Below are 12,554 nucleotides of genomic sequence, written 5' to 3'. Positions count from 1 at the left end.
AAAAGCATCCCATGTAAAAGGCTGGCAAAACAAACCAGCAGAGCTATGCGCTGTGACTGAAAGTGGCTGTCAGCGTTCATTTGAGACTTAAAAAAACATAATTTTAAAAGGTGTAAAGGGTTATTATGATAAATTATTATATCCTTATATCGAAAACCTTTGATGTGAAAGCCTCTGTGGAATATAAACAAATGTAAACAATGTGCTTTAGCACTAATGTTCTGACCTTCCAGTTCAGTCATTAGCTGAATGTTACCTGACAATTAGAAGCAGTAGCTTGTTGCACTTCCCTGTCTAGACCTTGACTCCACTTCTACTTGATACTTTTCTCTTGTGGTTTGATGATTAGTGTGTCAAAGGATTGCATTCAGCATGTATCGTTTTCTTCTGGGTATAATGTGTTGATTTGTTTGGTCATTGCTGCAGTTATGGACCAGAGGGCTTTGTGGTTTGCTCTGTTTCTGCCTCTGTCTTTGAGTTTTGACACTGAAGGTACTGTATGATTTATACACATCCAATCAGTTTTAAAGTCTTGTAGAATAAGAAGCAGACTATAGTACTGATCTATTGTTCTTAAAGTAGTCTTTAACACATTTTTTCGAGACAGCCAAATAGATCTTCATCACATCTTCTTTAATTGCAGAGACGATCATGAGAACCATTGGGGAACAAAAAGATGTCACTCCACTTTGCTCCAACTCTAGAGTGGATTACATTTCAATAGTGTGCACGATAAAGACAAAAGGGAGCAGGGCAGAAGGCTGTCGTCTGCAGTATCAACATAGACGGGGCTTTGAGAACAAGTGCGACTCCAGGTTCAGGCTGGTAAAAGAAAACCGGGTCGTGTTTCTCCAGATGATCAATTTAACAGCAGAGGATAGTGGGAAGTCCACCTGTGAGTGTTCACGTAGCGATGGGACAGATATTATCCATCTCCTTATCTCGGGGGAAGGTGTGTGTTTGCTTTGTTCTTTCACTCATACCTGTTTCTGTTTGCCTCCTGTGCTGTTATTCAAGTTAAGGGCAGACTGCTGTTGAACAAATCGGACCTGCTGCACAGACTCATTCTGTTAAACTATGGCTCAAATAAAAACTAACTGAGGGACATTAGCTCTAGTACTGATCCTAACATTTTAACTGGAGGTAATGTCTAAAGTCTGGTTTTACGGTGGTTTGTACTCTATTTTTTCTGCACTTTCTACCTTTTCTTTTGTGATTTATTCTAGAGGCTCACACTTCTCCAGTGAGGCAGCTGATGTCTTCCACTGTGATTTGTATATGTACTGGAATTGTCATTGTAGCCGGAGTTGTCCTCGGATTTATCCTGAGACAAAATCATTGCAGGTGAAAATGTGTTTCTCGGACTTTAAATTTAAGCAGTTTGTGTTTACAACACACTGAGAGAAGAACTGTAACTTAGAACAACTGGACAATCAGTAATCAAACAATTTTAGTTTGTAAAGACGGTTTAATGTGTTTTACTTGAGGGTTTTGCATGGCCCTAACTCTCACCTTTGTTCACAGATACCCTAAAAGGAAAGAGCCACATGGATCAATAGTAAGTGAATCCCGTCGTTCTTTCTGTTGTTCTGCGTTCAGTAAAAAATCCAATTTATTGTGTGCAGTCCTACAAACTATACATTTAGAAATCTAGCTGGCCTTCTTATCCAATGCAACATAATAAACTTTGCCATATTAAAAGCATAAATTCTGTATATGTTAGAAAATATAAGTTGAGCAATGAAACCAGTTGAAAATCCTCTCACATACTTGGCAGCTGGCACTTCAGCATGTGCAACTGTCACTGCAGTAGTGCACTTGTTATTCAGAGAGAAGGTGTAACAAAAAAAGTTACACTTGACATAAAGTGGTAAAACCTCAAGAGTCTTGGTTAGAGGATCAAACACTCTCAAACACGCTATGTGTGACAGTTATGCTGCTAGTTTTTAGTGCTTAATGCTTTGTAGGAGCCCACTTAAGACAAACAAGGTTGTCTTTTTAAGGATGCACATCTTAGAGACACAGAGAACTGAGAGTCAAAGGGATTTTTCTTTCCTTTCAGGGTCAGTAGTGAGAGAGAAAGACCAGGGGGATGTCGGTTAAGCGAACAGCTCAGACTTTCAGTATGATTCAGGTTTCACAACAACACTTGTAGCAGGCCATGAAACAGTTTTTCCAGCTTAATTATGTGGAAACATTTATTTACCTTTAAAATGCTCAAAATGTCACAATTTGGCTTAAAGTCAGACACAAACCCGAGTACGGAGCAGAACAAAAGCCAAGCTTCACTGTGAGGCTGGTGGTAACAGGACAAAGTAACAGGACATGAAGAGACTGAGGAAAACTCACAAGTGACACAGCGAGGAAATCAGTGGACAGTCCAGTACAAAATGAACAGAGACCGAGCACTCGGTAATTAGAATAATGATTAAGAATAAGAATAATGATGGAATAAAAACTGTAATCCAAAACTTTAAGCAGTTCCCTGCAGCTCATGTTACCAAGATACTCGCTCAGCAAACACAAATGGGTTCACGGCTGCATGCAGGTCAAAGGTGGCAGTCTTCAATTTGAATTTAAGCTGATGATACTCTTTGCAATCACTTCCCAAATCCCACCTTTATGCTAGCTTTAATCTAGCAGAAGCAGAAGAAAGTTGGGAAGCAGCCATTATTGCTCCTGTAACATCTGCTTGCAGTGAAGCTGGCTAAACCCCACAGAGAGAGAGTAAACCTCAGCAGCAGCAGCACCATCACAGGTCTCCTGATCACAGCCCATAGTGCATAAGCTCATAGTGTAAACTAGTATGTGACCCTTTGTTTTTTAAAGTGAGTCACTGGCTGCCAAATTTATATGGAAAGCTTGTTTATGAGCACAAAAACCTTACAGATTTTGATGTTTTTACAGGATAAAGTCGATGATGATGCTACATACACAAGCCTTCACTGGGCGTCAGATGAGTTCTACCAGACTGTGCAATATCAGCCCGGTGCTGACAACAGCAGGGAGGCGACAGATACAGATACAGCCATCACTACGGTGACCGCCCAGCTGAAACAGGAAATAGACAAAAGAAAGAGAGATCAAAGTTTTGACATATATCAGAATATATCTTTTTAAGAAACAACGATTTCTTTTTTGTTTTTCTTCTTTTTGTTATAGATGTTTTCATATCTTCAGCTAGTTTTTTGTTCAAGGAAACATGGAAGAAAATCATAGTGCAAGCTTTATATCATTAAATCATATTATTTTTATTGTGCCTCTAGGTCCTCCCAGCAATAAGTTATGGGATCTACTTTTAGACTTTTATATACATTCAAATTAAAAGCAACTGTTTTTAACTTTTTGCACTGCTGCGTGTGAGTTGTGTTGTTGTGACCAGTGTCAGATGTTACTCCCACACACATGCACGTGTTTACAAAAAAACAAAATCACCAAACGTCGACCACAAACTAAATTGACCACAAACGTCTTATGTGAAACTTAAATAAGAACCGACATGAAACATTTTTGCATTCATGCACCTGAAAGTGAGAACTGAGAAGTTGAAGTTTACCCATCAGCCTTTGTGAAAAAGAGAGTTTCACAGGACTCCTCTGCACTCCTACGCACCATCGTCAAATAGCTTGTAGAAACACTTCTAGCTGAAATAATTTTTCCGTATCGGTTGTTTAAATCATTGCACATTTTTACAGCGTTGCTTAAGTTCGTTGATGTTTGGGGACTTTCTTTTAGGCCTTAAGGTCCTACCACTGCATTTAAGTTGAGCTGAGGTCTAGATTTGTGGTGTGCTTGGGATTATTTTCCTGTTGCATGACCCAGTTAGGGCCAAGCTTTAACTGTTGTACAGACAGCCTCACATTTGACTGTAGAATACTTTGCTATACAGAAGGGTTCATGGTCGATTCAGAGACTGCAAAGTGCCAAGGTCCTGTGGCTGCAAAACAAGGGCAAAACATCACTCCTCCCACACCGTGCTTGACAGTTGGTGTGAGGTGTTGGTGCTGGTAAGCTCTGCAACTTGAGGGCGTGCTGCCATCTTCTTCTCACAGAGCAGAGGTTTTCTCCTGCAAGCTTTCCAAACAAGCCATACTTGTTCAGTCTTTTTCTAACTGTGCTGTCATGAACTTTAATATTTAACTTGCTAACTGGGTTTTTAAATTTATTAGCACGGTCTGACCTTGAGGTGAATTTCCTGAGAAGATAGTGGCAGAGTGTCAGCACAAACCTGAATGCTCCAGACCTGAAAACTGTCAGGTGCTCACACTTTAATTATTCAAGTGCATTTGATTAGCAGTACGTGACTACTACCCTCTCCCATGGAGAAAGTAAGGGTGTGTTCAGTTTTTTCACAGGCCTGTGTCCCGAGAAAGCCTTTTAATTCACATGACTGTATAAGAGACTTATAGGAACCGATGATGTATTTTAACAGGAAAGTAGAAGCAGTCAGGTTCACTTCTGTTTCAATCCACGTCACATCAGGTCATGTACAGGTTACTGTACATTAATACAGATTATTAAAAGAAGATAGCAGGTAGACTTCAGTCTAATAGGCTCTATGGACATATTGAGACGTGGATGGCTCATTCTTCTGCCGCTGTGTGTGTGCGCTGACAGCAGAGGTACGGCACTAAACCTATTTTATGATAGAAAACTCTACTCTTTGTACTGATGTTGGTAACATGTTAACTTTTTCCCTTTCACTCAGTGAGAGTGAAAACCACTGGAAAAGGGCCAGACATCACTCCAGTGTGCACCAGTCAGAACTTGGCTTTGGTTTTAGTGAGATGTTGGATCAGCACAGAGAGACACACAGGGGAAACCTGCTGCCTGCTATACAGACGAGAGCAGCCATTAAAGTGTGCCTGTGACTCCAGGTTCACGCTGATAGACGTGAATCGTACTATATTTCTCCACCTGACCAGTTTAACAACAGCAGACAGCGGCAACTACACCTGCGAATGCTCATATGATAGAGAAACTCAGGTTTTAAGCCTTAATATCACCGTGGAATGTAAGCTTGTTTAGTCTTTTTTACATTTTTCAAGATAATGTTGATCGTCGTCTCTGATGTATTTTTTGCGTCAATGTTCAGTAGAGGACGACGCGTTTTCTGGCATGAAGTTCATGGCAACAGTCGTCATCATCTCTGCTGTTGCTACGCTCATCATTGCGGCTGGGATAACGTGTTGTGTCACCCTGAGGAGAAATCCTCCCAGGTGAAAACTTTTTAACTTGTAAAAAACACTTCATCATTTGAAAATGTCAGAATTTTCAGTTTCTTTGAAAGCAGCATGAAGAGATACCCACGTTAGCAGGTTTGAGGTATTTAATGTTCACCCTGTGAACTCTGATGTTTTTATTCTAACAGAGAAAACCAATCAGGACCATCTAACTTAACCAGATCTGAAACTCTGCAGACTTTGGTGAGTTTGACGTAGTTCTGTCTCACACTTCTCAAACCGTTTAAGGTCATGTGACAGCGTGTCTATTTTTAAACAGCACTGTAATTACATGATTAAATCCAAAATGTTGTTTAGGATGAAGTGGACCCCTACATGAGCCTTCAACACCCGACCAGTGATGTCTACCAAACTATCTCGTCAGGTCGCCCCCAGCATGATGCTAACTCCAGTCCAGCTACCTGTGATGCCACAGTGATGTACATTAATACTCAGGGAATGGATGGGAAAGAGTTACATGTTGATTATGCAATCTATGAAACTATCAAGTACTAAGGTGGAAATAGATATAAGATATGTTAATATGTCAACTTGACATTAGTTAGAAAAGGTAAAAAGTTATTATTTATGGACGAATGATGAATTTGCTTTGTACACTGTCATTGTAAAATAGGAAAATCAGCTAACTGAACATTTAATTTCTAAATAAAAATTACTCTAAATTCTAAATGTAACCTCAGGGTTGGTTTAGAGGTTACAGGGAGAGGTGTCCTTGTGTAGGTTCAAATAAAAATGTTATATAATTTGCATGATAATGTCCACTTAGTATACAAAGTATACAAGTATACCATCGAGCATGCCTGTGTACAAATGTATAATACTATCAAGTAAAGTACAGATAGATATTATGGTGTACAGAAAATGGGTAATATAGACTAATATATGAATCAGAGGCCTTTTGTTCTTTCTTTCTATTTAAATTTTTTTTTTTTTTTTTGCATTTTATGTAATTCTGTTTGAAACCATTTACTCCACAACTGTGAAGCTCAGATAAATCAATATTATGATATTGTTTCATGTCTGTTTGTGTTGATTAAAGTCACATTTTATGAACACAGAATTTCTAATGCAAAGCATTTTTTAACCCCAAGTCAATCACCTCATCCACACAGCTGCATCTCACAGACCAGAAGATTTTAAAGCACCGGAAACTACCACAGAGTGCATATGTGCCTGGTTTGACACGTGACACGTGTGCATTAATGTTCTGTTGTTGCTTTGAAATGTTTGGCGAAGTTCAAGATGTGCCTGTTGTGCAGTAATGGGTACATGCGTATTTACTTCTATTTTGAGACAGATGTCAAGTCGAGTCAACTTTACTTGTATAGCACATTTAAAAGATAACATGTGCTAAACAGAAGGATTGTTGTGGTTAGAAAGAAAAGGAATATATTAAAATAAATGAACTAAAATGATTACAGAAAGTCCACATATACATAAGCACATCAATGGAAATATATACATCATCCCATAAGATGAAGAACCAAACTGAACTAAGACAAAACAGACCTGAAGTGGGTTTTAAAGTGACCTGAGAGCCCCTTGAAAATAAGTAGGTCTTCAAATTCGATTTAAAATAAAGGACGAGGAAAACTTTATAAAAGAGGGATGAATGTTCCAACGATGGAGAAAGCTCTGTCATCTTTAGATTTTAAGTGGGAGTGTGGAACCAGGAAACGTGAGGACTGCAGAGCTCGAGGGGATTTGGGTAAGAGATGTAATGTGAATGTTATTTGGTAACACATCAATCACATGTATGTTCCATTTATCAGTGTTTGATCTTCATTCAATGTTGCTTCTTGATACAAATGGTTGAGGCTACATTTTAATCCATAAAAGCACTTCCTTCTTTGGCGGCTGCTCAGATCTCTGTGAAAGCTGACAATCTGAGGATTGGGTAGCTGCAGAAAATTGCAAAGGGGGTGTATCTGACTTCAGTCCTGCAGTACAGTAGAGTCCAGTGTACACAACCAGGAGCAGTTAAGAAAGAAAGAAAAGTCTTAGAAGTCTTGACCAGTATGGGTAGATGGAAACTGTGGTTTGCTCTGCTTCTGCTTCTGCTGCTGTTCTGTACAGGCACAAAAGGTATTGTGCATGAGTTGCTTTTATTTCTAAAGGATCGCTTATGTAGGGAATTTTTTGGTTTTTGGTTATTTCATACTGAACTGACTTTTATTTTTTTGTACTGCAGCTGTTCAGGAGCACCGTGTGAAAACCATTAGTAAAGAACCAGATGTGACTCCACTGTGCACCAATAAAACAATGAAAGTTATCCTGATGATAGTGTGTAAGATTCAAACAGAGAGGAGCAGAGGAGAAAACTGTAGTCTGATGTATCGACATGGACAGGACTTTGAGCATGGATGTGACTCCAGGTTCACACTGATGACAGAAAATCAGACTGTGTTTCTCCACCTGACAAATTTAACAGCAGAGGACAGCGGGAACTACACCTGTGAGTGTGTACGTACTGGAGGAGCAGATAAGCTTTATCTCAGTGTAACTGTGAAAGGTAAAGTGTGGATTTATTTAATAACTTTTATGATTGACACTTTATGTATTTCTGATTATTTTCTGCAGTGGTAACATTGTGATAATTATTATCACTGACATGTCTGTAGTCGTCAAAGAAATTAAACTGCTTCATTTTAGGAAAAATGTGAAGTAGTTAATCTGACCAAACTAATTATAAAACATTGTGCAGAATTTAAATATATGACAACGTATTTAATACCAAAAACTATGAAATTAATGTTACTTGGCAGACAAGAGTAGGTAGTATCTCAATGTTCCCTTATAATTGATCAGAACCTGTTTTACTTTTCAGAATTTTCAAATAATGTAGACGGAGTCAATCCCACCACGAACAGTTCAGCTGAAGTTCATTTAAGAAGTTCATTCTATGCTGCAACTGGATCAGCTGTATGCATCATCACATCTGGAGTTATCCTTGGACTGGTCTACAGCAAAAAATACCACAGGTAAGAGATTTTTATAGTACAAATAGGCTAATGCAATGCTCTGTCACATATTATCGAATGTAAATGTGTTAATTTTATCCTTTGTTAGTTTTGTCTTCAGTTTTGTACCACTCGTGCAAAAGCTTTTGTTTATCTGAAATCCTGGCTGACTACCAAATAGGAAATTTATAACCACCTTTTCATTTTTTGATTGTGGTGTTTCTCAGCAGAAAACATCAGGCGCTAATAACCAGTCATGGAAACGACAAACTGTACACGGTAAACTGTTGCACTTACTGCACTTTTCTCTGCTGTTTGTTTTACTTTAAAAATGTATTTTTTTATCTTTTCTTTTGCAGGAAGCAGAATACCGAGCCACGCGGTGTCTTCGTGCAAACGAAGAATGGTCTTTAATTACAGTGACTTCTGAAATCAAAGCGCTTACCATTTATGTAAATGTTTGAAGAGGCATGGTTAGGGAACATTAATATTATTGTTATTGGACTGTATTTCCATAGATAGTTTTTATATAACATCATGAATGGTTTTCTGGTGAATAAAAATGGAAGCATGCTTGCTGTCAGTGTTACTTTGCTACCTGTTTCACTCACCTGTAGATGTCTAAGTAAATTTTGTTTTAATTTTACATTTTTTTACATGTTCATCTCAAATGTTTAAATATTAAAGGTAAAGTCTGATTGTTTTACAAAGAAAGTTTTCTCTGTAACAAAAATAAAATGTTGATCTTTTTCATATCACAGAGTGAGTTTGTCTGCTACCTGCAAAGCTTTAGTTTACGTTATGTTACTAATCTAAATATTTTAACGGTTTTATTAAAAAAAGGCTCACCCATGCAAATCAGCCACCACAGCCATCACAGTTACATTCAAAGGTTTAACAATTTTCTGGACTGACTGACCTTCAGTTCTGAAAGTAGTGATGGACTGTAGTTTCTCTTTACTTAGCTGACTGATTTTTTGCCATAATGTGAATAATAAGAGTAGTCAAATAGGGTTGTCAGCTGTGTACTGCACAACAAACTGATGGTTCCAACACCATTAAAAAGGCAAGAAATGCCACAAATGAACCCTGACAAGGAACACCTGTGAAGTGAAACCATTTCAGGTGACTAAATCAGGAAGTTTATTGAGAGAAGGCCAACGGTTTGCAGCGCTCTCAACAAAACAAAGGGTGGCTACTTTCGGGAATCTAAAATGTAAAACATATTTAGAATTACTTTTTATTTTTTTCTTTGCTACTTAATTCCATATATCTTGCTTAATGTATCTGATGTATTCACTATGTATCTAAAATGTAGAAACTAGTAAAAATAAATAAAAAACAATAAATGACAAGGTGTGTGTAAACCGTTGACTGGTAGTGAATATAAATTAATATCTCCATCAACTCCATTAAAAACAACTAATTTTTCATTTTATGTCATGCGGTATTTGGGTAAAATTAAAACCTGACAATGTTTTAAATAAACCTTCAATAGATAAGAGTTTCCATTGCTAACTATTTTTAACCCCGGCTCAACCAATTTGTACAACAGACATGAGGTGTAAGTGAAAACTGTTTTCTGCCCACTATTTTCTATATTCTTGGCAGAGTGATATTTTGTTATGTCGTTGCTTTGAAATAATTGGTAAACATCAAGTTATGTCTGTTGTGCAGCAATGTCTGCATACATATTGGTTGCCTTTGCTACGAAATGGATGCGTAGCTTCTAACCTGACTGCTGTTTTAAGACAGACATCTTCCTTTGGGTAAGAGATGTGATGTGAGTGCTATTTGGTAACATATCAATCACATATAATAGTTCCATTTATCAGTGTTTAATCTTCATCCAATGTTGCTTCTTGAATTTCATCAAACAATGTATTTAAAGTTATTTTAAGTTGACACAAATGGGTGATGCTACATTTTAATACATAAAAGCACTTCCTTCTTTGACTGCAGCTCAAAGGGGGTGTATCTGACTTCCACCCTGCAGTACAGTAGAGTACAGTGTACACAACCAGCAACAGTTAAAGAGTTGTTTAGATGTGTTGACCAGTATGGGTAGATGGAAACTGTGGTTTGATCTGCTTCTGCTGCTGTTCTGTACAGGCACAAAAGGTAATGTACACGAGTTGGTTTTATTTCTAAATGATCGCTTATGTAGGGCATTTTGATGTTGAACAGTTAATATGTGTGGGTTTTTATAGGGAGAATATTATCTTTATCAATAAATGTTGGTTATTTACAGAAAGTGCTAACTTAGCATCTTTATTTCACACTGAACTGACTTTTATTTTTTTGTACTGCAGCTGTTCAGGAGCACCATGTGAAAACCATTAGTAAAGAACCAGATGTGACTCCACTGTGCACCAATAAAACAATGCAAGTTATCCTGCTGATAGTGTGTAAGATTCAAACAGAGAGGAACAGAGGAGAAAACTGTAGTTTGATATATCGACATGGACACAACTTTGAGCATGGATGTGACTCCAGGTTCACATTGATGACAGAAAATCAGACTGTGTTTCTCAACCTGACAAATTTAACACCAGAGGACAGCGGGAACTACACCTGTGAGTGTGTATATGATGGAGGAACAGATAAGCTTTATCTCAGTGTAACTGTGAAAGGTAAAGTGTGGATTTATTTAATAACTTTTATGATTGACACTTTATGTATTTCTGATTATTTTCTGCAGTGGTAACATTGTGATAATTATTATACCAGACATGTCTGTAGTCATCAAAGAAATTAAACTGCTTCATTTTAGGAAAAATGTGAAGTAGTTAATCTGACCAAACTAATTATAAAACATTGTGCAGAATTTAAATATATGACAACATATTTAATACCAAAAACTATGAAATTAATGTTAGTTGGCAGACAAGAGTAGGTAGTATCTCAATGTTCCCTTATAATTGATCAGAGCCTGTTTTACTTTTCAGAATTTTTAAATAATGTAGACGGAGTCAATCCCACCACGAACAGTTCAGCTGAAGTTCATTTAAGAAGTTCATTCTATGCTGCAACTGGATCAGCTGTATGCATCATCACATCTGGAGTTATCCTTGGACTGGTCTACAGCAAAAAATACCACAGGTAAGAGATTTTTATAGTACAAATACGGTAAAGACTCATTAGTAAAGCATAAGAGCCATTTAAAGATCATCTAATCCAAATTCTTTCACACATCTAATAATATTTTCTTATTTAAAATCTTTTATACACTTAGTTTTTAGGAGAGGTGAGCTTTTTTCATGCATAGGCTCTTTTTATATAAATATGACATAATGTATAAAATATTTGTGTACTCTGTGTGCCAAAGTAAAGTACGCTACTCAAGTATTTTTTATTGTTATTTGTCCAACAGAAGACGACATGCGCCTATAACCATCTTTGAAAACACAGAACTGTACACGGTAAAATGTTGCACGTTGAATTTTTTCATCATGTGCATTTTACTTTACTTTGGCTTCACTATGACTCCGTGTTTTCTTTTGCAGCAAACAGAACCGATTGAGCCATACGAAGTGTTCATGCAAACAGAGAATTTAATTTATGATCTCTAACTTTCAAAATCAACATGCATGCTATTTATTTAAATGTCTGAATGTGTGAGGTGGTGTACATTAAAGTGCAATATATTATTGTTAATGTTATCATTATTATTATTTCATAACACAAATTGAAGCAGAAGCTGCTGTATACAAATTAATTTTACTTTGCTAGCTGTTTCACTCACTTGTGGTGATAATTATATGACTACATGTTATTTTAATGTTTTAAAGTTTATGTTTAATGTTTGAAAATTTGAAATTAAAGTTGAAATGTTTTAAAGCATACTGTGATGTATAACAAAATTAAATAACTTGTCTTTTGGACTTTTTTTAAAACCACAAATACCTGTCAAATACCTTCAGTGCTGTGGTAACAGTATAGTAATAATAAAAACATTCTTAAAGTTTAATGTAAAACTGCCTCAGCCGGATATCATCTTGATGCACTTTAAGATTTCCCTGTAAACCACTATGTGAAACAATATTCAGCAGCGGCACATGCAGAGGAGGTTGGGTTTTTTTCCCCCAGAACTATATGAGTTGTCACTTTGACCTATCACTATCGTCGTGCTTCCTGTATCAAGTTCCTGTCCTTACACACACATTAAACTCATTTGCACTTCAGTTAACTTCAACATGCAAATCATCACCTTACAAACCCCCTGAGCACAAATGTTTGATGGCCCCTGGATTTTATTGCTCAGACGTTTTTCTCCTCTTCAACAATCAGCAATAGCATGCATGTCATTACAGATATGAATACAGAACAGCTTAGAGTAATCATGGAGGAC

General features: G+C 37.2%; 4 protein-coding genes across 5 annotated transcripts; all 4 read left to right on the top strand.

The window, feature by feature from the left end:
* Positions 1–382: 382 nt before the first annotated feature.
* Positions 383–3,671, top strand: LOC120436015. The gene is made up of 5 exons (XM_039606259.1): positions 383–492; positions 644–952; positions 1,227–1,344; positions 1,525–1,558; positions 2,908–3,671. Exons 1-5 carry the CDS (start codon positions 429–431, stop codon positions 3,118–3,120), a joined length of 738 nt encoding a protein of 245 aa, XP_039462193.1. The 5' UTR covers positions 383–428; the 3' UTR covers positions 3,121–3,671.
* An 804-nt stretch (positions 3,672–4,475) lies between these two features.
* On the top strand, positions 4,476–6,285 carry LOC116323107. The gene is made up of 5 exons (XM_031743368.2): positions 4,476–4,622; positions 4,709–5,014; positions 5,096–5,219; positions 5,372–5,426; positions 5,541–6,285. Exons 1-5 carry the CDS (start codon positions 4,559–4,561, stop codon positions 5,736–5,738), a joined length of 747 nt encoding a protein of 248 aa, XP_031599228.2. The 5' UTR covers positions 4,476–4,558; the 3' UTR covers positions 5,739–6,285.
* A 954-nt stretch (positions 6,286–7,239) lies between these two features.
* Positions 7,240–8,697, top strand: LOC120436439. Its single transcript, XM_039607454.1, has 5 exons — positions 7,240–7,328; positions 7,435–7,755; positions 8,071–8,224; positions 8,431–8,482; positions 8,563–8,697. The coding sequence occupies exons 1-5, from the start codon at positions 7,262–7,264 to the stop codon at positions 8,665–8,667; spliced, it is 699 nt and encodes a 232-aa protein (XP_039463388.1). The 5' UTR covers positions 7,240–7,261; the 3' UTR covers positions 8,668–8,697.
* Positions 8,698–10,219: 1,522 nt separating this feature from the next.
* On the top strand, positions 10,220–12,020 carry LOC116323109. 2 transcript variants are annotated; one of them, XM_039607453.1, is made up of 5 exons: positions 10,220–10,324; positions 10,516–10,836; positions 11,152–11,305; positions 11,577–11,625; positions 11,710–12,020. In XM_039607453.1, exons 1-5 carry the CDS (start codon positions 10,264–10,266, stop codon positions 11,773–11,775), a joined length of 651 nt encoding a protein of 216 aa, XP_039463387.1. In that variant the 5' UTR covers positions 10,220–10,263; the 3' UTR covers positions 11,776–12,020. The 2 variants fall into 2 exon arrangements, with proteins under 2 accessions (XP_039463387.1, XP_039463386.1); XM_039607452.1 differs by having other exon boundaries at positions 11,577–12,020.
* Positions 12,021–12,554: the final 534 nt, after the last annotated feature.

This window comes from Oreochromis aureus, linkage group 23 (genome assembly GCF_013358895.1).
Source record: "Oreochromis aureus strain Israel breed Guangdong linkage group 23, ZZ_aureus, whole genome shotgun sequence".
NCBI classification, from domain to species: domain Eukaryota; kingdom Metazoa; phylum Chordata; class Actinopteri; order Cichliformes; family Cichlidae; genus Oreochromis; species Oreochromis aureus.
Note: the sequence above shows the minus strand (reverse complement) of the source record. Positions and strands in the feature narration are given on the sequence as shown.